At 42.1% G+C, this 25,027-nt stretch overlaps 1 protein-coding gene across 8 annotated transcripts in view; it reads right to left on the bottom strand.

Annotated features, from left to right (window-relative positions):
* SGCD (sarcoglycan delta) overlaps window positions 1-25,027 on the bottom strand; it is a 665,508-nt gene that overhangs the window by 46,568 nt on the left and 593,913 nt on the right. For all 8 annotated transcript variants that reach the window (XM_050961320.1, XM_050961323.1, XM_050961326.1 and 5 more), the window contains one exon: window positions 13,204-13,276. In XM_050961320.1, the coding sequence (XP_050817277.1) occupies window positions 13,204-13,276 (73 nt within the window). The remainder of the gene's footprint in view (window positions 1-13,203; window positions 13,277-25,027) is intronic.

Consider the following 25,027-nt stretch of genomic DNA (forward strand, 5'->3'; position numbering starts at 1 on the left):
GGTACAATCCCTCCCCTCCAATCCAAGATCACCGGACAGCCAGGTAGTCTGGCCAGGCCCATCTTTACCCCACCCCCTACACAGGAAGTGATCAGGAGCAGCTGTTGTAGAGCCATTTATGCCACTCAGCAATTCCTCCATGCAAATCGAATCCCCAGTGCAAAAGGAAGTGAGCAGGTCTGAGCCTCTGACCCATGGAGTTGCCTCTCAAATATATTAGCGTGAGTCTATATGACACACTCCTCCAGGGAGCGAAGATTCAGTTAATAAAAACAGGACTGCCATTCTCACCAATTATCAACTAAATAGTGTGTTTTTCTACACAAAACGCTTGGTGCTTTTCATTCCTCGGGTTTAACTTCTAGCTGAAAGGTGCACTCAAAGTAAAATTTCCTCTTCCCTACAGGTGCCCTGACATGTGTTTGAGAATATTTCAGTCCCAAACAAAATACAAAGAAATCAAAGGATGTGCTGCGATTGTCATCATGGAACTGAGATGTGTGCACGCTATTTTCCACCCTTACTGTTCTATTCGAGGAATAGTTCTACTCTTTGTGCAGGCAGCTATAATTTAAACATAAATCTCGTAGTGCTAATGATAGTGATTGGGAATCTCACAGTTTATTAAAATTGTCACATCTCATACAGGTAGAGGAACTGATACCTTACGTTACCTTTGGGCTACCCAACGTAAATACTTCACTACAAATGCTCCATTGCAAAGGGGAACGAGGCACACATCACAGAACTTTACTGAAACAAACAAGCTGGCTTGCCTGCCCTCCACTCTAGGCAGTTGTCTAATGATTGCTTTGTCACAACTGGGATGTGGGCTCTCTGGCCTAGCAGACAGGACCAGGAGTCAGGCCTAGTCGTCAGAGCAGGTGTTGGAGATGGGAGTCAAGCCATAAATCAGAAACCAGGAGTCACGTCAGAGCCAAAGTCAGGAAGCAGGAGTCCAGCCAGGTATGCAAGCTGGGGTCAGGGGTCAAGCCAGGAATCAGAGCCAAAGAACGGAGCTGGAATCCAAAGCTGTCAACGAGAGGGAGCCTTGGAGGAACAGGCAAGTATTGCCAAGCTTCCTGGAACTTCCTCCATGTTAAAATAGTGCATCAGGACAAATCAGAGATCACAGGACTTCTGTGAGGCTTAGTCCCCTAGGGTTTCTAGTGTATGGATCACAATTCTGCCATGGCTAATGATTAGTAGTGTGGAAGAATTGGTCATCCAGTGTCCTGTTCACCTGGGTTCTAGTCCTCTGGATCCCCTTACATGCTCGTAGAATGTTTATGGTTTGGATTAGTCAATAACCTACAGATCTCATTATAGCTTGATGCCACAAAAATGGTCCTAAGACACCACAGATCAGATATTGCCCCTGGAGCATGAGTCAAACTATTCTACTGCCACGCTTTAATGATCAACAAAATGTAAATGAAAAGAAATGCTTTCTATAAACATTTGCCTTGCAGAAGCTGGAGGGCATTTTTATCATTTCCATAGAACCTTCCAAAAAACACCACAGCAGGGAGTAGACTAAATGAATAGACATATCCAGCATGTTAGAATGGGTGTCACCACATCCTTTTAATCAATGCATCGTCAATATTCTGGATTATATGAATAACTAATTAGTTTCTCGATTTACTTCCCCAGTTGTTATTGAAAAATCTATCTGAGGAATGTCATCTGCACTTGAGGGAAGGACAAGCATGGTAATTAAGTATTAAACCATTTCACCAGTATGAGTCTGCCATGAAGTGTAAAACGGCTTGCATTTATTAGCATCTATTTTCTACTCAAGGTTAGTGGTGTGCAGCCCCAATAGTTTAAAAAAAAATCTAGCCTACTTCTGTAGAGAACGGGTGTGTGCACACACCCCTTCCCATCTGTACAGAGGTGGGAATGAGAGAAGGAAGAACTGCATTAGATTCTACTGATGCATATGAATAAGTTTTTCTTATATCCCAAAGGATCCACTGCTCAATCTTGTGAATCTAAACAAATGCTCAATCTGAGAGAGAGAGCAGGAATGAATATCTCCACAGAAACAGGCTTTTTTGGCTTATTGGAAACGTGTCTTCACTATAGAATGACTGCACAGACACGGTTATGAAGTATTTTTTTATGGTGCAGCATCTCTGGGGCAACGTCATAGGTTAAGTATAACTCTACTGTGATTATGCTGCATGACTGGACATGTGAGGACAGTGGCTGGTGCATTTCATGACCAATTACCAAAGCAGAGACCGATTTCCTTTGCGCACCGCATCATATCTGCCATATCATTTGGCACCAGTTTGATATGGAAAACCTCTAGTTAAACAAAATTGCCTGCCTCTCTTATTTCCTTATTCTCACTCCACACTATATTCAATAGGATGCTCCCATAGCTATGGCGAAGCAGGCCTGTCCCTCCCCCCACCAAGAACACACGGACACGATTTTGCTGAGGAAACAAGTAAATCTAAAGGCAGCTCAGTTGAGGCCAGTCTGACAAGAGCTTCTTAAATGCAAACTCTCACTACACTCGCATGGTTGCAGGTGTTCCCTGTCCTTTATTCAATACGCTTAACTAGGTTCAAGCTAGCACCAGGGCTTCATCATCTACTTATAACAGCCTGAGGTTTAGCCTTTCTCCTTGATACAGATGTGTTACTACCAATTTAAATCAACATGGGGATGGTGATGACAGACAGCAACTCTGCACACCCTACACAGCACATTCAACGGGTTAATACACCTTATGGAACCACCCTTTCTCCTACTTTGCTGTGGTATTTTAGGGCTCAAATCTCCAGATAAAAACATCATCTTGTAGCTCCAAAAGCCGTCTACTTATACACTGTACATACCGCATTGATTAGAGAATCAATCGGCTTTAGCATGTGTTTATCTCTGATCTAGGAAGGATTATCATTAAAAATTCAGGGCTCCACTTGTGTGATTACAGCTGTAGGGGTGAGCAGTGAAGTAAAATTACAGCAGCAAAAAGCAACAAATCTTTTAAACTTGTGCCCTTATAAAGGAATTAACACAATTCTTGATCGATAAATAGACAGGTCACTAACCTTTAACCTAAGTTGGTCTCATAAATTACACCGGTAAGGAATCATGTCACGTCTACTAGGGTTCGGGGTAAACAAAACAAAGTAACAGAGCAAAGCAGAAAAGTACTGAAACACGAGGGAAGCCCTCTGCAATGGGTCAAAATCTTTGACTATTGATTAAGTATCTTTAACTTTAAGATTACAGGGCCCTTAATTTGGTGTGGCTAAAACACAGCCCAGGAGTATCCTGACCCTGTCTGCTTTTCTCCTGCTACTTAGCTTCAAGAAGGGAATGTGGTGTAAGAGCTACCAAATTGGCTCTATGGATCACCCTTTCATTGGACTGATAGATTTTAAGGGCAGAAGGGACCATTGGAACATCTCACCTGACTTCCTGTATAACACAGGCTTTAGCATTTCACCCACTTATCCTTTCTTTGAGCCCAGTAACTTGTGTTTAATTAAAGCACATCTTCCAGAAAATGCAATGCCGGCTTACTCTAGTGATGCAGCACAAAACGGCATAAAAATGTGAGTCACAGGAGAGCTGGCAAGAACCACTTCTGCATTATTTCCAGCCTCCAGTCACGTGACCTGAGTCAGCATTACAAAGCACTAATACCCTAGTTATGTGATGGAAGCCAGTATCCCAGATAGATGCTGTGATTATGCTTCGCTTTGAGCCCATGTCTAGAGGCCTATCATCTGAGCAATTTTATCTGCACAGTCCCAATGAGCTTTTACACTTAGAGGTGCTGGGGCTATCCTACTAGCAATCCATCTAGAATGACTCACTCAAGCTCTTGTAAGGTCGGGTCACTGTATTTTTCTCATTAGAGCTTATCACATTTTATCTCAGAAACGTACTTGAGACACATTTGCTCCAAACACCTCTTCCTGCAGTGTCGCTTTCACTATTTATAGATGCGCTGGAAAGTTCTTACAGGAGGATCTGACCTTTTATGTGCAGACTTTGCGAATGAGGCCAGTGCTCTGATTTAAACATGATGGGGCCAGTTTCTTTTCAATTGACTTCAGCGGCGCATCACTGGTTTACACCATGGGAAAATCTGACCCAGTTATGTTTTTCCACTGCTAAAAATAGAGAAGAAAACTCATTCATAGGCTAAATCCTGCCCTCGCCAGTCCTTAGAGGGAGAGGGGGGATGTAGGTGATTGTCAGCCAGGACAGGATTCCCTATAGCTACCTGCTGAAGGGAACACAATGCTTTCCCATGCAATGGGAAGAGGTTAAGAGAAACACGAATACCTCAGCAACTAGATCACTTTCATATTCAAAAGCCTGACCGAAGATGTGCACCTTATACAGTGGACCTGATACAGAGCCCAATGACATCTCTGGGCTTTGGACCGGATCCCACAGCACACTGATAGTTGGCTTTGGAGAGCCACCGGGAGTGAGTTCAAGGCAAGGAGCTTCCACTGAGAAACCTCACTGCATGCTGGTCCTGGAAAGCGCAGTCCAACTGCAAGACAGTCAAACTACAAGAGCATCTCAGCTAATCTAAGCTGTCATGAGGTGACTACTAAGCAAGGTGTGGTCTCCTAGATAACTGGGCCTAAGAATAGGTTAGCATCCCTTTAAATAGTTTGAGAGTCCTGTAGTGGTGATCCCTGTGTTCTGTGGTCTAGAAGCTTCCAGACACCAGAGTGTGTCTAGCACAGCCTGACATGATTGTGTCTATTTAGAAAATATGAGTATCTGGAACCCAGCTGTGCCCATGTGGCTTCTTCCTGTTGTGACAGTTGTGCGAGGGGCAAAAGCCGTAACAGCTTTGAAGATTATAACCAACAATACCAAAGAAAATGGCTAGCCATGCAGAGGTTTGAGGAAAGGTACAACATGCTTACAAAAGCCTGCCCCACTCTCGCTGGAGCTGGCAGAGAAATATACAGTGATCCTCTGATGGTATTGTTTTAAATGTAAGAGTAATGGCACATCTTTCCTCACATCAACTAATATAATGTAACATCCTAGATTGTTTTTAAACTTAAGAGCCTAAAAGGTAAAAATCAATTCCTTTCTCATGCTAGCCATATATTAGGCTAATGTGTTGAGAGGCTGGAGATGTCCCATTGTTAACAATGACTTACTGAAATACTGTATATAACTGAGAAAACAGCTCACATTACATGCAGTTTAGACAGCCTTGTTCCCCCTGTGATGATAACTTGTCTCTTGAGCCTGGAGAGTGCACTGGAATGGGAAAGAAACTTAAGAACTATACACTAAGCTATGGTACTGATATAAATGACCAGATAACAGGGAGGATTCCAAAGGAATTCATCATTTGATTGGTCTTGCACTTAACAAACCAGGGGCTTGATTCTCCTCTGCCTTTACACCAGTTTGGCACCAGTGGATCTTCAATGATGTTAATGGCTGATTTATAGCCATGTAAGTGACAGGGGAATAAGGCGCCAACATAGGTTATGATGACAGAAGTAAAAGTCTCTCATGGTCCAAATTCTGCTCTCAGTTAAATTACTGCAATTCCACTATCATCGTCAGGGTTGCCTAGTGTAACTGAGAACAGAATCTGGCCCTTCGTGCTAAATGTATTAAAATCTGCAAGGGCCAGACTCATACTTGGTGTCAATCACCCTACCTCCATTGACATGAGCTGAAGATTTAGCCTCATGTGTTTACTGAACACTTCTAAAATATGGCTTAGTATTACACCCTAATGAAGTGCTTCCACTTCCCACCAATTATTTCACCTTTTAGTACCATTTCTTAATCACATTTCCTCTTGGTTTTGACCTGTTAATCTTTATGAATGTGATGGATTTTAGACTGAGATATTATTTGTGTTCCCATTTATTGAAAATACCTATGCTGCCTAGTGAAACACAGATGAAAAGAATCCTTAATTCATTGAGAATGATTATTTTACAAAATGAATATTGCCACATTAGCTGAACAATGTATTTAAATTGTTCTTTGGCACAATAGGTCTCACTTGGACTATTTAGATAGCTTAGTACTTTATATGGTACAGGAGAATTGTACTAATAAAATCATACTGTAAGCACATTTCATCTGCCATTTGGTATTTTTAGGGGTTCATAATTAACTTTGATTAAAATTACCTCTTCAGACACCAAGGGATTAATTTTCCCTTAACTGCGTTTGCATATTAAAGAAAGAGCAGTCGCCTAGGTTTGGTTGGCTTTTGCTGGATGTTTTTATGCTACAGCAATTGTGGATGAAATTCAGTCCTGTACAGGGGACCACCAGAAGGCTTATACAACTGTTAAGTCCCATTTAAGTTCCTTTACTGCCCACTGCGTGGATTGGATTTCACGCTGTATGACTTTTTCATACTTTGCTCTTAGCACTGAAGTACCTTAAACTCACGTGTCTTTGCCTAGCAGAAAGTTTTTGTGTTATACAACATAAAACTGTGTGTGGCATCAACATGGCTAATTAAACTATGGTATTTTGGTGTGGTTTTGTTCTAAGACAAGACCCACTTTGTTCTTAGTATCATCAATGGCTGATAATTAAATTCAACCCAGTATATGAGGAACTCATACTGCAATGCAAGGATGAGGTGAACAGCACTTTTGAGGGGTGAGGCATAGATAGAGGTTGTAGGTTGCCACAAGACATGTTTTTGGAGGCAATCATGTGTGAAGGGTCTCAAAACAAATTTTGTTTCTATTGGGGAGGGTGGTACGTGTATGCTAAGGAATGGCAACAGCAGTACTTAATTTACGACATCATGATTGTGAGACAAACAGTGCCCCACCAAGTCTCTTCCCATTCAGGTTTATCCATTTTCTGTTGCCTCTTTCCCCCCTCATTTCTTCTTCCTCATTCCTACGCTCCTAAGGCTTGGTCTACACTACCAATTTATGTCAGTATAACTACGTCACTCAGGGGTGTGATTTATAACATAGTTATACCGACTTCACCCCGGCATAGACAGCGCTGTAGACAGGTATCTCCTGTCAAAATAGCTACCACCTCTCAGAGAGATGAAGTAGCTATGCCAATGGGACAAGTTCTCCTGTCAGCATAGATAGAGTCTTCATGAAGCAGTATAGTGGCGCAGCTCCACCTGTAAGTATAAGTGTAGATAAGCCCTAACAGTAAATGAATGGCATGTGCCTCCACTGAGACTTCTGAACTTATGACTTCCAGACCACTTTGAATGACCATTTCAAGATATATGCAACTTCAGGCAAAGAAACAAAAGCTAAAGGAAAGTGAGGTGATAGCTGTAGCTCTCAAGAAAAGGATCACTAATAGAGCAAATGTCAATCATTTGGGAATGGTTTAAAGACAACAGCTCCACAGAGAAAGGTGTTTCCTGTAATCAGCTGTGACGGGGTGTACCAACCCCGCACTCAGCCAAAGGGGGCAGACCAATCAGTGTGGGCCCAGGAGGCCACGCCCCGATTCCCCTGCTGCGCATGCTCCAGCTGGAAGAGCTGGATAAAAGGAGACAGCCCAGCTCAGTCGGGGCTGGCTGCGGAGGACGGGTACTACTGGCTCCTCCAGAGGGGCCGGTGATGCTCCAAGAGGTAGAGCCCGTGGACCTGGACTACGCTGTGGGTGACTCGCCGACTGCGCAGACTGACAGATGCCAAGCCACTGCCAGCCGAGGAGATCCCTGGGATGCAATCTGTGGTATGGGATGTAATAGAAGCTGATGCCTAAACCCTCAGCAGGAGGGGCCGGGTTCCCCTACCACACCCTACCAGGTGGCTGCTGTTTGCTCTGAGTCCCCACCCAGAGGCTCAGGAACCATAGACTGATTGTTGTTCTGGCCCACCCGGAACCCCAACTACTACTGCCAGCTCCAGCCAGGAGGAGTGGGGGCCACAGACTATTTGTTTGCCCAACCCCGTCGGGAGGCTACAGACTGACCATTGTTCCGTCCTACCCAGAAAGCCAGAACTCCAACTGTCGTTGTCGGTCCCAGCCCGGAAAGCCAGGGGCTACTGACTTTGTTCACTTGGCCCCATTTAGCAGAATATGTAGCATTAACAACAATCATCCTTGCGTTAGACAAAGCATTTATGACCTTTGGCATTCTCAGCAAAATCAAAACTGATAATGGACCCATCAGGATTTCTGTTGGCTGATGGAGCATAAGCTTTTTTGCAGCATGGGAGAGATTAATTGCAACTCATGCAAATAGATAAAAAAATAGCAATATCTCAGATGTATCTACGTGTACAGTACAACACCAATTCTTATGACCGTATGGATCTGCCGCACATGAAATGACAAAATGCCACACCCATGTGTCTTATGTTTAAGCGGGATGCTATGAAACAATCTCTCTCCATCTAAGCCATCCCAGGCCAAAAACATCGTAAGATGAGAGTAAAAGACGACCAAGCAGAAGCTAACGTTGATCAGCAAAGAACAGCTATCTTGTCTATCTCTGGAAAGGTGACCAACTACTTGTAAAGCCACCAGTGACTAATAAGTGAAAAACTCTGTATGAACCAAGACTTTTCAGCAACAAGAAGGCGGCAGAAAGTCTGTTGAAAATGATGCTTATGTAATCATCTGGAACATATCATTCTGAGTATCATAACCTTATTCCCAGATTTGGACCTTAGCGTCCAAAATATGGGGGTTAGCATGAAAACCTCCAAGCTTAGTTACCAGCTTGAACCTGGTACTTGCTGCCACCACCCAAAAATTTAGAGTGTTTTGGGGCACTCTGGTCCCACTGAAAAAACCTTCCCTGGGGACCCCAAGACCCAAATCCCTTGAGTCTCACAACAAAGGGAAATAATCCTTTTTCCCTTCCCCCCTCCAGGTGCTCCTGGAGAGATACACAGACACAAGCTCTGTGAATCCAAACAGAGTGACTCCCCCTTTCCGTTCCCGGTCCTGGAACAAAAAGGACTTTCCTATTCCCCCAGAGGGAATGCAAAATCAGGCTAGCCAATTCAACACACACCGATCTCCCCTGATTTCTTCCTCCCACCAATTCCCTGGTGAGTACAGACTCAATTTCCCTGAAGTAAAGAAAAACTCCAACAGGTCTTAAAAGAAAGCTTTATATAAAAAAGAAAGAAAAAATACAAATGGTCTCTCTGTATTAAGATGACACAATACAGGGCAATTTCTTAAAAGAATATTGAATAAACAGCCTTATTCAAAAAGAATACAAATCAAAGCACTCCAGCACTTATATTCATGCAAATACCAAAGAAAAGAAACCATAGAACTTACTATCTGATCTCTTGGTCCTTACACTTAGAAACAGAAGATTAGAAAACAGAACTACTTCTCCAAAGCTCAGAGAAAGCAGCCAGACAACAAAGACCCCAGACACACAATTCCCTCCACCCAAAGTTGAAAAAAATCCGGTTTCCTGATTGGTCCTCTGGTCAGACGCTTCAGGTGAAAGAGACATTAACCCTTAGCTATCTGTTTATGACACTGAGAGACAGACAAATACTAATAAAGGTAGCTTGGGGGATGGGTAGAGAAAAAGAAGGAAAGAGAGAGTGAAGGAGACTGACATTATGGAGTGTTGCCTGTTTTAAGGAGAGAAATTGTTTTGTATTTGAAGCAGAGGAGAAAAACACAGATGGTCTTACTCCCCAGTGGTGACAAGAGCAGGTGGTCTCCTCTCTTTTTGGTAATGACAGTAGCTGTCACATTATTTTGAAGTCTCCTACAGGAAAAGTAGTGAAATCGATATAAAATCAAAAATAGCAAATTGATGTACTAGACAGTGACTTTTAGTCATTTGGTCTGTGAAGAGTAAACAAAGCACATGGTACCTGGATGCCAAAAGATAGGCCAACAACAGAATCATAGATTCCAAGGCCAGAAGGAACCATTGTGATAATCTTGTCTGACCTCCTGTAGAACACAGGCCAGAGAACTGCCCCAAAATAATTCCTAGAGCTGAGCTTTTAGAAAAACATCCAGTCTTGATTTGAAAATGGTGAGTGATGGTGGATCCACCAGAACCCTTGGAAAGTTGTTACAATGGCTAATTACTCTCACCGTTAAATATTTGTGCTATATTTCCAGCCTAAATTTGTCTAGTTTCATTTTCCCGCCATTGGCTCGTGTTATGTCTTTCTCTGTTAGATTGAAGAGCCTGTTATTAAATATTTGCTCCTCATGTAGGTACCTACACACTGTAATAAAGTCACCCCTCAATCTTCTCTTTGTTAAGCTAAATAGACTGAGCTCCTTGAGCCTATCTCTAGAAGGTAGTTGTAGAAGAAAGAGAGCCTGAGACATAAGGCCTGGTGTGAGGCCTGAACTAAAGTAGTGGGCAAAGCTTTGCTGATATGAAGCAAAGTCAGGTTGTGAGCAAAAGGCAGGCCCTGCTCACAGAATCTGACAAGAACATGGCTGATATTGCAGAAACGCACATTCCTAAGTAGTGTTAGTCACAAGAATACACACACAAATGCATTCCAGAAAGGTGGTATCAGAACTCCTCGATACCAACCCATCCCAGAAAGAGACTAGGAACATGCTGACCCATCCTAAAGATAGGATTAGGATGACAGCATGATGGATAGCGATATTTTGATTGAACCAACAGGTACAAGGCAAAGGGTGACACTCAGATACGTCAGAGGGAGGTACCCAGATATGCCAGGGGAAATACATAACTTGTTTGTATTGGTGTATAAAATGATATCTCAGAGGGAGTGTTTTTGTCTGGCCTTGAGGGGGGAACGGAAAGTCCCGCTATTAACTGATCTGGTCCATTGTAACGGGCATACATGTGCTGCTTTTACAGATCTAGACTAACACGACTACCCCTCTGATCTTTTCTATGAAGGCTGTGTCGGGGATGTGCTGTACCAGTGCATCTTCTGTTCAGCTGACCCTTTTCCTGCTTTTTCCACATCTTGTCCATGTAGGCTGCCTGCAGAGCCCACTAGAAGGAAGGCAGCGTCTGCTTTGCGCTCCCACATCATCACTCCCTTTCTGCCCCTGGAGACTCTGCACCTGGATTTACACTGGCTGAAGCTGCCACTCTCTGGGTTGACCCACAGCTTTTAAGAAAAATAGTAATATATTGAGAGGAAGGAAGCAGGTTTTACATCAGAGCAGGTGGCAACATGGTGAACGTTCATAATGAACTGAACCAAAACCCGGTTATATTTTTTTATCTAACAAGTTGGCGGCTGGTGTGTTAAACAGAACTAGAGGAATTCCTGAGAGAAAGTAAAAGGTAGTAAGATACCAAAGGGAAGGAAACAAAGACGTTTTTTAGCATCCATGGTGATCTAGGTGGGCATAACTACTACTTCCAACATCAGGATGGAGAGAGCTAACAATAGACACCAATCCCACATTGGTGCTATGCCACCAAATGAAACCAGGCTGCAGCTGTTCTAACACTGCCTCATCAAGTATCAGAGGGGTAGCCGTGTTAGTCTGGATCTGTAAAAGCAGCAAAGAGTCCTGTGGCACCTTATAGACTAACAGACGTTTTGGAGCATGAGCTTTTGTGGGTGAATACCCACTTCGTCAGATGCATGTAGTGGAAATTTCCAGGGGCAGGTATATATATGCAGGCAAGCTAGAGATAATGAGGTAGTTCAATCAGGGAGGATGAGGCCCTGTTCTAGCAGTTGAGGTGTGAAAACCAAGGGAGGAGAAACTGATTTTGTAATTGGCAAGCCATTCACAGTCTTTGTTTAATCCTGAGCTGATGGTGTCAAATCTGCAGATGAACTGAAGTTTCTATCTCTAGAGACTTTCTTCCTGAGCAGGGGTTCATTATCGGTTGGCTGACTTTGTATGCTCTTGGTGGAGACATTAACAATACCTAGTCAAGAACAGACTTAGAGGTTTTCTGCAGTTATGACAAAGGGCAGGGATCTAGCTGACAAGTGGAGCAAAGCTCTCCCCAGTGCACCTAAAACCTCAGTGACTGAAACAGAATGAAATCCAGACTGTGAAGTGGTGTTTGTTGCCTTCTGCATTCTCAGTGTTGGCCAAGTACACCTTTCCAGCTGCACCCCTATATTCATCAAAAGAACCAAATACTGTTGGAAGAGTTCGTTTGTTCCAAAAACCAGCCCACACACCCAAATCTCTCCCTTCCAGAGGCTGCTCATCCAGACTGAACCTTCACACCAAGCCTGGAGGTCTGCCCATTGTTAGAGTAAGTAGCAAGGATGGTCCAGTGAGTAAGGCACTAGCCTAGAACTTGGGAGACCTTTGTTCAAGTCCCTTCTCTGCCACTGACTACCTGTGTGACCTAGGGCAAGTCACTTGGTGCCTTAGCTCCCTATCTGTGAAGTAGGGATAATTGCCTTGCTTTTCAGAGGTGTGGTGAGAATAAATACATTTAAGATTGTGAGGTGCTCTGAGATGTACTGAAGAAAAGTGCTACGTAAGAGCTAGGATTTATCATGATGAAATACATAAAGTCCTGCATTCAAGTGAGGGAAAAGGTGATTCTCTAGAGCAGGGGTTTTCAAACTGAGGGTCAGGAGCTGCCAACCTCCATCCTGAACCCCACTTTCCCTCCAGCATTTATAATGGTGTTAAATATATTTAAAAAGTGTTTTTAATTGGAAAGGGGGGGTGTCACACTAAGAGATTTGGTATGTGAAAGGGGTCACCAGTAAAAAAAAGTTTGAGAGCCATTGCCTAGAGCAGTGCTATTTATTCCCTATAAATGTTGTTTTCTGTGGGTGCTATTTCCGTGCATGTCCGGGATAGTGGCATGCGTGTGCAGCTAGTCGCAGTTACCAGGTCAGAGAAGCGGTTCACTTCTCTGTAAGGGAGAAAATTCTACTAGTGCATCATCCTTTTGCCTGCAGTCACTCTCCCTGATTGAATGTGGCCTCCAGTACCTTTAGCTGCTACAGCCAAGGAAATATTTCTATTTTCTTTTTTAAAGCGTGGCTAAGCAGAGGGTGTTACAGAGGAGAAAGGAAGCTTTCGTGACCCATGTTTTCTTTGGCTCAGTCAGAGATTTGCTTTACAGTGGCCTTTCATCTATTCCATGGCATTCACTCTGTGATGTTAGCAGCTGTAACCTCAGCGCAGTGCAGTCCAAAGGGAATTCCTTGACTGCTTGTGCAGGGCTAGAAATGCCGCCACTCAGGATGCAGAATTCCAACAAGGCGCCACTGAGTTATGTTTAAACCATATTCCAAAGTTTACCTTAGTTCCTTGAAGGGGTCTGCCCTGACACTGGGAGTTTCTATAGATTTAGGGAACACTGTGCCTTCTGCTCCTGAAATAACAAAACAGAACACAAGTTGTAGATGTTACAAACTGTAAGCAGGGGAGTGACTCTCAAATCACACTTGGCACAATTTACAGGTTATCTGACCCCCCTGCATGCCCCCACTCCATCCTCACAAGTAGCTGGGTTCAGAATGCTGCGCTGAATTTTCAAAACTGGCTGCCTCGTTTGCCCCCAGAACCCGGATGCACTCTGCACAATGCAATCGCTTCTGTTCTGAGGATGGAAAGATTCAGACAGCCAGTTTGGAAAATATGATCCCTCATTATGCATAAATGTCTCTAGTACAGATGCACACTTCATTAGCTAATACAGATGCATATCATGAAATGATTTATGTTTTCTTGCTGCGAGGGACTTAAAGGAGAGAACAAAATTCTGCGTTAATCCAAAAGGTTTGCAGTGACTTGCATGCTGAATAAAGAGGTGGTGCTGTTCAGTGAATAAGCTACAGAACAAGGCAGGAGACCTGGGATTTAGTTATAGTTCTGCCACTGATTTTGTTGTGTGACCTTACACAAGTCATCTGATCTCTCTCTGTTTCACATTCCCATCTATACAATGGAGATGATAATGATTTACTTACCTTTTTCAGATCCCCAGCTGCCCAGTACCAACTATGAGTCATAGATTTACAAATATTAAGGCCAGAAAAGACCATTACGATAAATTAATATGACCTCCTGTATAATACAGACCATATAATTCCATCCAGTAATCTCTGCATCAAATCGATATTTTATGGTTGAACTATACTATAGCATATCTTTTAGGAAGATATAGAATCTTGATTTAAGTACTTAATGATGCAGAAATACCTTCACTTAAAAATTTGCACTTTAAGTCTGCCTTTATCTAGCTTCCATTTCCATGTTATGTCTTTGTTTGCTAAATTAAAAGCCCTCTACCATCAGAAACCTTCTCCCTTTGTAGGTACTTACAGAGTGGGATCAAGTCACCTCTTAATCTTCTCTTTGGTAAGCTAAATAGACTGAGTTTACTAAATCTTTCACTGAGGTCAGTTTACGAGACTTCAAATCATTCATGCTCTTTTCTGAGCCCTCTCCAGTTTCCAACATCCTTCTGAAGTGAAAACACCAGCACTAGACACGGATTTCAGTAATGGTGTCACCAAGGCTTTATAGAGGTAAAGCTTATATATCCAAGAATCACATTGGCCCATTTACCCACAGCATCATATTGGGAGTTTATGTGCAGCTGGTTATCAATCATGGTCTTTAAGGCCCTGATTTGTAAAGGTATTTAGGCATTGTGGGATTTTAAAAAGCGATGTACACACTTACAAGCCAAAATCCACAAGTGCCTAAATCCCTTAGGAAAATGAGATTTAGGCTCTTAAATCAGTTAGGTGTTGCAAGGCCGAGCACTGCAATGCCTAAAAACCTTTAAAAATCTGGGCCTAAGTCCTTTTCAGAGTCACTGCTTTCCAATATACAAACCCTAAGTGTGACCTATATTCTTTGTTTCTAGATCCACGACCCTGTATTTGACTGTATTAACACACATGTCCAAATGAATTCAGCTTAGCAAAAAATCCAGAGAACTTTGCGTAACAATCCTGCATACCTATCACTATTCATCACCAGTTTTAATGGCATCTTGCAAACGTTACCAACAATGATTTCATATTTTCTTCCAGATGAATGATAAAAAAGATATTGAATGGCATTGTGCCATGAACAGACTCCTAGGGGCCATGACTAGAAACAAATCCCTTTCCGATTACTTTGTGAGATCTATCCGTTAGCTGGTTTTTAATTCATGCGTGCTACATACTGTGTTCCCCATGAGCTCCAGGTGCACCAACTTTGGGGCAGGAGGGAAGGGAGGAAGGCACCCTGTTCTTCAAGAACTTGTGAGAGTATCTGTCTTCTTATAAGGAGGTTTCTCTCTACTCTCTTCTTACTTTCCCTTAGTTGAGTCCTTGGGCCAGCTGGAGGATTCTGTAAGTGTTGTAAGAGCACTAGCCGGAGGCTCTGGTTGACCTGTTAGTGAGTGGGAGAGCCATGGATAGCTGCACCAGATGTCTGCAGAGTCTGAACTCCTGGGACTGCCTAGCGTGAGTGGGAAAGGAGCAGCAGGTTTCACACGCTGATGGTATGTGTGATTCCCCAAAGACAGTGGAGGAAGCTCTAGTGTGGACTGCTTACCGGGAAGACCTGGGAGCAGACAAGGCAAGGCTTGAAGCCTGGGATCTTGGGCATGACTATTCTGAATGCTGGAGCAATAAAAGGCAGGTGGGAGCATTCTCTGCTAACTAGATACAAAACTACTAATTATCTAATAGAGTCGTATGAGAATAAAAACTATTTGCAATAGTCACAAGTTAAAGATCAAGCTACCTAGAAGGCTACAGATCCAGGAGTGGTCTGTGCCAGTGGTAGAAAGGACCTGAAGGGGTGGTCAGTCACAGCACTAGGAGGGCACAGGTGGGGACCAATGGACACTGCTGCTGAAGAAGTGCATGTGCCCCCGCAGTGAATACTACAGGGACCAGCACGCAAACACTTCAAGGTTACTATCCCCTGCTTTCCCCTCAGAAAAAACAATATGATGCTCCTTGCATTGAAACCAGCTGATAGTGGAAAAATTCCACTGGCTTCAATAGAGTTACATTTGGTTTACACCAGTATATCCCACTCACTACCTTAAGGAAAAGTGAAAATTAAAACAAGTTTTCTATTATTAACACTACAAAACCAGACTCCTGCTTTTTAAAACACTGTAAACTCAGAGATGATAAAGAGGAGTCTAAAGTTTGAAGCATTGAGAATTAAAATTGATCTTTATTGCTAGAAGTTGCCAAAAGTATCTGTAACTTGTGAACCCTGAAGGTTACTATTATCTGATTTGTCCTCTCCAAACTGTTTCCAACTAATGTACGTTTCAGTTTACCCTACACAATGGTACAAGTTATTAACTTTGCAATGAAACTTAGTAAAAACAGAAGCCTGCACATAACTGAATAATAAAATGAAGATTTTTGGGGTGGGGAGTGAGTGGGTATATTTGGGGGCTTGACAGTGGTGCACATAAATATTCTTGGTTATTTTTCACTTGTATTATTGTGTTTATGCTCGCAATGTGACTGTTGTTTTCAGTTATCATTTTCACTAGTTTTGGGTTTTTTTTATAATAAGTAAACTACACTAGTCAAAGTCATGAAGACCTATGAATGGCCAGTGATGACTTGGGCATGGTGGCTAAATTGTGGACTTTTATAATGGCCTGGAGTTTACCAGGAATTTGTTATTTAATTTGGGAGGGGGAAGCAATTTTTGAAAAACAACCAGGGAAGTTTCTAATCCAAGGAGATTTTGGAAAGGCTCAAACTAAGAATATCTATCACACTTGAGCAGACGTCCTTTCAGAAAACCAGCCACCTCCTTGCCTTCTTTCTCTGATAGTCGTTGCTGTGATACCTTAAGCCCCACTTTTCCTCAGTAATGATACAGACACTTATACAGTGGGAACTGGAATGAGCAAATCAAGCCATGTCACAAAGGCCACTGGCCTGGTCTCACATCGTTACAAACTGGAGTTAATTCCTGATCCGAGTGAGTTGGGAACAGATGACTCTCACTAAATGTGGAAAATCCTGTATCTCATAACCAGTCCTATGAGACATGCACTCTGCCTAGAACTCTGGCAGAGCCTGCTACCCCTGACTGGGCCATGGGCAGGCTATGCTGGAAAGTGAGTAACGTGGGAATAGAGATGGCCCAGAACAACTGGGCAAAAGGTGGGTAGTATTCAGAAGTTTATGCCCAGCCACAACCAGTTTGTTTCTCTTTGCTTCTGTTCCTTAATCTCAGTTATGGTTACAAACTGAAAAGAAAAAAACAAAACAAAACACTTACTGCACATACTTCTATTCCATACATTTTGTGCCTTCCTGTTGTGAGAGTATCATTCTCCATTACTCCCTCCTGCAAGATATCCTAATAACACTGCAACTTTTGATACATTTAACCACAAGGACTCCTCGTTTCTGCTGATACATTTAATCAGACTGGTATTCCTGTAAAACTCTGGCCTATTAGCTGCTTTGGAATTCTGTTGTTAGAATTCAATAACATCAGCTTTGCAAACCTCTCAGTTCTTGTTTTCATTTTGTTTAAGTGGAGGAAAGCAGATTTTTGGCAAACGTGGCAAATGTACAATCTGAAAATTTTCACATGCATCCATCACCTCTCTCCCCAGTTAGAGGTATCTCAGTCTTCCTTCACTTTTATTGTACATAAAGCAAAAGCAAAGTTAAGTGAAATTTACTACTAAATTGTTTTTGTCTCCTGGCTGATGTTATTAAAACAGCTCACATCTACTGTGAAAGATTTATAATATCGAATGCTGTTTCATTTTAAAGTATTGGAAGTATTTTTTCACCTTATAAGACTATTTAACATAGCACAACCTCATTTGTCTACAAACAGCCAGATACAGTTAAGCAGACAAAAATCATATAATTTGTATCCGCACGTACTGTATGTCCCTAGATAATAAATTATTGTATTATTATTATTTCAGAAACACTTCTATTAAAATCCATGCCTACCAATTCTTTCTTTCGACACTATGTAATTTACCAGCGATAAATGTTCATAAACAGCTTGAGTGAAAAATCTATAAACCCATTTCAGCTTTATTTTAAATTCCATTTAATATCCCTCAAAAATGACTTCATCAATGTGTTTCCATTAGCTGGTTCTCTGTCCAATAACTTAATTCCACATAATCAATCAGGTGCTTATACAGCATGTGACAGGATCTATCTAAAGTGTTTTGAATGACCGTGAAGATCCACCCAGGAGTTATTTTTTCTCTGAACTGGTATAAGTTGGTGGGGGTAAAACCTGGCAAAATATTTCGCATATGTTGAGCTACTGCATTAGCAAGCCGCAAGACTTTGATGTTAAGGGAATGATTGCTGTTCAACTTCAGGTATTTTTTTCTTCCATTTGAGATGGTATTCCAGGGGTAGGCAACCTATGGCATGGGTGCCGAAGGCAGCACATGAGCTGATTTTCAGTGGCACTCATGCTGCCTGGGTCCTGGTCACCGGTCTGGGGGAGCCCCTGCAATTTAATTTAATTTTAAATGAAGCTTCTTAAACATTTTTAAAACCTTGCTTACTTTACATACAACAATAGTTTAGTTATCTATTATACATAGAAAGAGACCTTCTAAAAACGTTAAACTGTATTACTGGCACGTGAGACCTTAAATTAGAGTGAATAAACGAAGACTCAGCACACCACTTCTGAAAGGTTGCCGACCCCTGCTGTATTCTATGGGGTGACTGACCTTATTCCCACACTGTATCAAGGGCCGACTTCCTAATACCAGCTCTGTTGGCTACCTCGTTACATCTGCTGCTGCACTGGTTTTCTCCCTACCCTTCACTCCCCTACAGGCAAAACAAGCTGGGGTGAGAATAATCTCAACAGCACACTTTAAAGAGGCAGCTTCTTGAGTTTAAATCGGGCTTCCAGATCCCATTAATCCCGTTCAAGAATTGAGTGCCACTGTCAGTTTCTATCCTTTCTGAATAGCTTCATCTGTTGCAGGTGGAATCAAAGAGAGGGCCCTTTATCCCACCGATGGAGGTAGGCGGTGGACCCAGAATTTGCTCTTACACTTCAGAAGTGGAAGCAGCAAACCACCCAACATGCTGATGCTCTGGCAGTTGACCTGCCCACTATGACATGAATCCTGTCTCCTGCACACAATGGGGCTGCTTCTTTTTTGCTCAGCACCATGCTGTGTGACATCTTATATTGTACCCTCATAGACTATAAAAGAAGGCTCTATCCCTGATCCTTCATTTCAGAGTTGGCAGTTGGCACCTTTATTGGGTGAGAGTCAATGCTCATGCATTTCTTCCTCCATACAAAAATGGTGAAACCAGATTTCCACCTTTATTAATTTGCATGTGCAAAGATGGATAATTGAAGATGCTGCACTGGTAGGCAACTGGTGGATTATTCTGCTGACACTGCTTACTGGCAATCAGCTCACCAGCAGACAAGGCCAAGATTTTCAAAAATGAATGACTAAAGTTGGACCTCTACATCTACACTTGGGCCTGTATACACTAGCACTTACATCCGTGTAACTTATGTTGCTCAGTGGTTTGAAAAAGGCACACCCCTGAGTGACGTAAGTTACACCGACCTAAGCGCCAGTGTGGACAGCGCTAGGTCAGTGGGAGAGCATCTGCTGCTGACATACCTACTGCCTCTCACAGGTGGATTCATCATGCCGACGTGAGAGCTCTCTCCCGTCAGCATAGAGTGTCTGCAGTAACTGTGCTGCAGCTGCATTGCTTCGGCGATTCTAGCGTAAACCAGCCCTTAGACATCTTAAAAAGTAGCCTAGTTTTGAAAAGCCAGTAGGAGCAGCAGGGTGCTCAGCACTTTTGAAGATGAGACCAATTATTTGCAGTGAGGCTAAATACAGAGTTAAGAGCCTAACTTTAGACCAGTTTTGAAAATCTTGGCTATGAGAACTCAAAGTTGTGACTACAGGTCAATTGGTAGGGGCAAACTGCACGTGTACAAAGAGAAACAAGGTCACAGCCCAGATTAAAATAACCAGGGTGCATTTCCAAGTTATTTTCCACCCTTTTCTTTTTCGTGGTCAACATTTCTTTCTTGTTCCATTTGCTCTTCTATTAATAACCCTAAATCCATGGAGCATTTTTAGTATTGTACATCCCTGCTTTACAATAAAATAGGAGTCAAATTGTTCTATGAAGAGATTCTTAATTACTTTAAGCTTGTTTGAACTTCTCTTTAAAAAACTCCCTGTAGTTTCATGTAATCTGAAATTATTTTTTTTTCAGATAGTCAGAGGAAAATGTGCACGAGGGTGATTTCCAAAAAGCTTCTGTGGTCACTATGATCGATCAGGGTGCATTCAGCAACTCACTCATTAAAATACCATGTAACTAGGTTCTCCTCTGTGGGTCCCAGCAGGTCAATATGCGAGACTCTTTAGAAAGTTAACAGCAGTGCCAACAGATCCAAGGGAAGTAAATCCAATACAATATAGTCAGTAATGATCTGTGCCTGCTTCTTTTAATTCAAAGCTACTTTAAAAGCCTTATTCATCCTTAATCTATGTTCTTAAATGGGTGAACACAGTAATAGTGATTGCTCCCCGTGTAATCCCATCAAATCTGAAATCAATAGAAGTTCCATTCTATGGCTCACCAATATAAAATGGTTAGGTTCAGCCAAGGTAGTGGAAAAAAGTCATAAATCTTCCTTTCTTTCTTTTGCAGACTACCCATTGTTTTGCCATAACCAATATTGCTTCAACTCTGCTTTGTTCCCTTTGCTTTGTCACCATCTTTTTAAGACTTGTGTAAGAAAATTATTAGCACTCTTGACAATTGTGTTTATTTTTAATAAAAACATAAAATGAAATATTTTGAAAGGCCACAAAATCATTAAACAAACCAAAATTCAGGATGATTATCTTGGTACCGAATAATGAATTAGTTGTTAATTAATAACAGTCTGTATTAATTCTCTTTAAAGGGAAAAATGCCAAAAATCTCATGGGCCTGATTATACAGAATTTTTTTACAAATCAGACAAATCAATTTTCTTATCTGGCACCAATAAAACAGATAGTGCAAATAAAACAATGCGATTTACATATCAGTAAGTTATACCAGACTGCCCTTTCTATGGGAAAGTCTCTTGGGCCATGGATTTTGTTTTAACATTCTGGCTTAAGGCAGCTGTTTTCTTGCTGTTGTCAGCTCCAGGCTTAGGGGTGAAGGACAAAGATGGCCATTGAGGGACAATTCTTACTAATTCTGTTCAAACTACTGAGGCCCAGATCCTAAAGTCCTTAGCCATGGGCAGACTATGCCTTCATGGGAAAACCTATGGGAAGGAGAGAAAGGATAGATCGCTGTGAGCCATTCCAGTCATTGTACTGGAAGGCAGGATCTGCTTCCTCACCACTTTCCCAATCACAAAGCCAGTGATGCCCTGAGGTCCCCACTGATGTCAGGGTATCAGCAGCAGGAGGCCAGGAGATCTGTGCTCTCAGCAGGCCCATGCAGTGCACTGTCTCAGGACTTCTGCAGCCCCTAGGGCACACCATTAAAGGAGGATCCTCACTGCAGAAAGGGGTGCCAATGATAGGAAAGCTGGCCTGACTATATTACCTTTGTGCTGTGAGCTCCATGGGGTAGAGGGGAGAGGATGCACCTTCTTCCTGCAGCCCACCTCCTCCTGTGAGAAGTCCCTGTAGCATCAAGGAACGCTGTTGCAAAAGTGGCTCAGGGTCCTCTCCATGCATGGATCTCATGGCATGACTGGACCCTAGGTTTGTATTCAGTGCTTACTCAGGCAAAATTTCTGAGTGTCAGTTGGAGTTTGTCTGAGCAAACATCAGGACTTCAGGATTTGGTCCTTAATCTGTCTTTACAGGCGCATGGCACATATGGAGGAGTTAAATTTTAACACATCTAGGTACCGTTTGAGTAAGGTTAGCTGAGTAATGGAACATCCAAGGATCTCAATTTTGTTGACTCTGCAAGTGAGGGAATGGGGAGGCCAGTTACCTAGTTTACCCTTTTAAGAAACACAGTGAGACACTGAAAGGCTTGAACACCTGTGAACACAGCCCATTATCATTGTGTGGTGTTCTTCAGGTTCAACAGCCTTGCTGAATAGTTAGAAGCCTCCTATGAACCATAAGAGGAACATTGGAACTGAAAAGAACAGGTGTAAAAACTTCAACTTATCCTGACCTCAGGTTATTTCCAGCTTGGGCTCCTTCGACAACTTCTCTGCAGTTCAACAACAGCAATGTTGTCACTGAGTTCTTTTGAAGCTATTCTTGGTGTTCTTGTCTAAAGTGCCAATGTCAGAGAGAAACTAAGGAGTGTGCCTACACAGGAGGAATATTCAGTGCAAATTTTATCAAGGAGAAAGTTCTTCTGTCTTGGAACAGATTATGTTATAAAGGATAAGGGAACTAAAGGAATGTAATATGCATCTGCAATGCTTTTATTCTTGATTTCAGTATTTGGTAAATGCACGGTAAGTTTCTTTATTAATCCTGATGACCTTTAATCAATATTAATCTAATGCCGGTTGAACCTTTTATTTATTTGAACACGGTTAAGGTAACATATTTCAGCCTGGACAGTACGTACGCCTATATATGTATTACCTAAATATTACCCTTTTTGTCTGGAATGTAGCACAATGTGAAAGCAAATACAAGAGAAACTTTAGCATTCTCCCCTCGGACATTATTTTGTCCAATAAATAGTTATGAGGCCAACTCTCCGATAAAGTGCACTGAAAATAGTCTCCTGTGATTTTATATATATATATATATTCAAAGCAGATGAAGAAGTATTTCTTCAAGAACAAAAAGACAGTTTAAGCTATTCATCATTGATCATTTGAATTTCCTGCCTAATAAAACTAGATACAGTCTGAGTTTGGAAAACAAAAAACTAGTTTCTTTCAACGTGTTGTCTCTTACTGATTCCAGATTTACTGATTTTCACACCTGACTTTTGCTTTGATACAAATGTCTTCAAGAATTTATGATGTTGAGAATATTAAAGCATTTATTCAATAATTTTAAATGAATGGACCTGAGCATTTTTAGTTGATTGAAACATTGTAGTTAGATCGGTGTATTTAGAAAGATGTATTTTCCTTGTCATTAATAAACTTTACAAACTCTACTTGATTCCTGTGAACCTGTTCCTACCACTTCTTCTCTAGCACTGGCAACCCTAGTGCTCAGAAATTAAGCTGATTTTCATGTGAAAATGTGGAAAGCTGAAAGCTGTCCCATTCAAGTCAATGCAACCTTTGCCATTGATTTCAGTGAGCATAGGATCAAGCCCCTAGAGATCGGCAAAGGGAACATAGGAATAGTCTTTATAATGAACAACAGAGTAGATATTATAGGCCAGATCTGCAGCTGATGTAAGTGAACTATGATAATTTACACCACTTCGGGATGTGGCCCATTTTATCTATGAAAGAGCAGAGCAATATCTGGTTTGCTAGTTCCTAACTTGTCACAGTTTATCGATCATAGAATCATAGAATATCAGGGTTGGAAGGGACCTCAGGAGGTATCTAGTCCAACCCCCTGCTCAAAGCAGGACCAATCCCCAACTAAATCATCCCAGTCAGGGCTTTGTCAAGCCTGACCTTAAAAACCTCTAAGGAAAGAGATTCCACTCCCCGCCAGGTAAGCCATTCCAGTGCTTCACCACCCTCCTAGTGAAAAATTTTTTCCTAATATCCAAACTAAACCTCCCCCACTGCAACTTGAGACCATTACTCCTTGTTCTGTCATCTGCCACCACTGAGAACAGCCTAGCTTCATCCTCTTTGGAACCCCCTTTCAGGTAGTTGAAAGCAGCTATCAAATCCCCCCTCATTCTTCTCTTCTGGAGACTAAACAATCCCAGTTCCCATAGCCTCTCCTCATAAGTCATGTGCTCCAGTCCCCTAATAATTTTTGTTGCTGTCCGCTGGACTCTTTCCAATTTTTCCACATTTGTAGTGTGAGGCCCAAAACTGGACACAGTACTCCAGACGAGGCCTCACCAACGTCGAATAGAGGGGAATGATCATGTCCCTCGATCTGCTGGCAATGTCTTGGTGTTTGCCTCTACAGAACAAATCTAAATAATGCAAGTGATTCAAGTAACTAGATTGTTTCTACACAATGGTGGAAGCAGAAAAGAGACATTAAAATATACATAGCATTACCACCTATGGTGTCCAGGGACATTTACTAAACATATCACCACAAGAAGTCTTAAGTCACAAAAGCACTTGCTGTAACACCGAGGACCGAGACACTGAGCTGCTGTATTTCAGTGTTACAGTGTGACAGGAGTCAGACACTGTATCTTTAATACCTATATGACAGGTGGATGTCCACTCGAGAATAATGGCACATCTGCAGAACACAAGCTTGAGAAGTTGTGTTGTGTGAATTTGCGTGTGTAGGAAGGGAAGAAGTAAGCGGTGGTAACATTGAAAAAAAAAAGGACCTAGAACTACTGTTCCCGTCTGGAAGCTATGCCCTGACAGTCTGGTACCTGAAGTTCTGACTGCTCCCTGTTGGATATAACTATTCCATTAGCATAAAGGACATTGACTGCCCTAGTTCGGCTGAGACACATTTGTCAGAAAGCTAATAACAGCAAAGGTATTCAGGACAGGAACCACTGTGTCTTTCATACATTCTCTAAAACACCATCTATGTTTATGTCATTATGCTTATTACTGTAATTTGTGCTGCAGATCTGTATGTGAAAATATTTGGGAAGGGATAGAGGGAAAGATGAAAACCTTCAGCATATCCTATTCTTGGCTTTGCCTTAGTCTAAAATTTTCAGACAGCCATGTCTTTTGTTGCTTTGAGTTTATGCTGATCAATTAAGCAGCTATTTAGCAGGGGAAAGCACCCTGCTTTCAAACGGTGGCTGAATTGTTAGGTCATGGATCTAGACCAAAACCCATTGGAGCGGGCATTCCAATTTGTCCTTTAACTACCTCTGGGCATATAAATTTGTCTCTTAATCACCTCTGGGCATTTAAATTTGTCCCTTAACCACCTCTTCCATCTACATATGGTGTTTCTCCCAGGTGTCTTACATCTGCCTACCATTCTAGTGTGAGACCCGGACTATTCTACCAGTACCATTAA

Source organism: Gopherus flavomarginatus, chromosome 7, assembly GCF_025201925.1.
Source record: "Gopherus flavomarginatus isolate rGopFla2 chromosome 7, rGopFla2.mat.asm, whole genome shotgun sequence".
In the NCBI taxonomy this organism is placed as follows: Eukaryota; Metazoa; Chordata; order Testudines; family Testudinidae; genus Gopherus; species Gopherus flavomarginatus.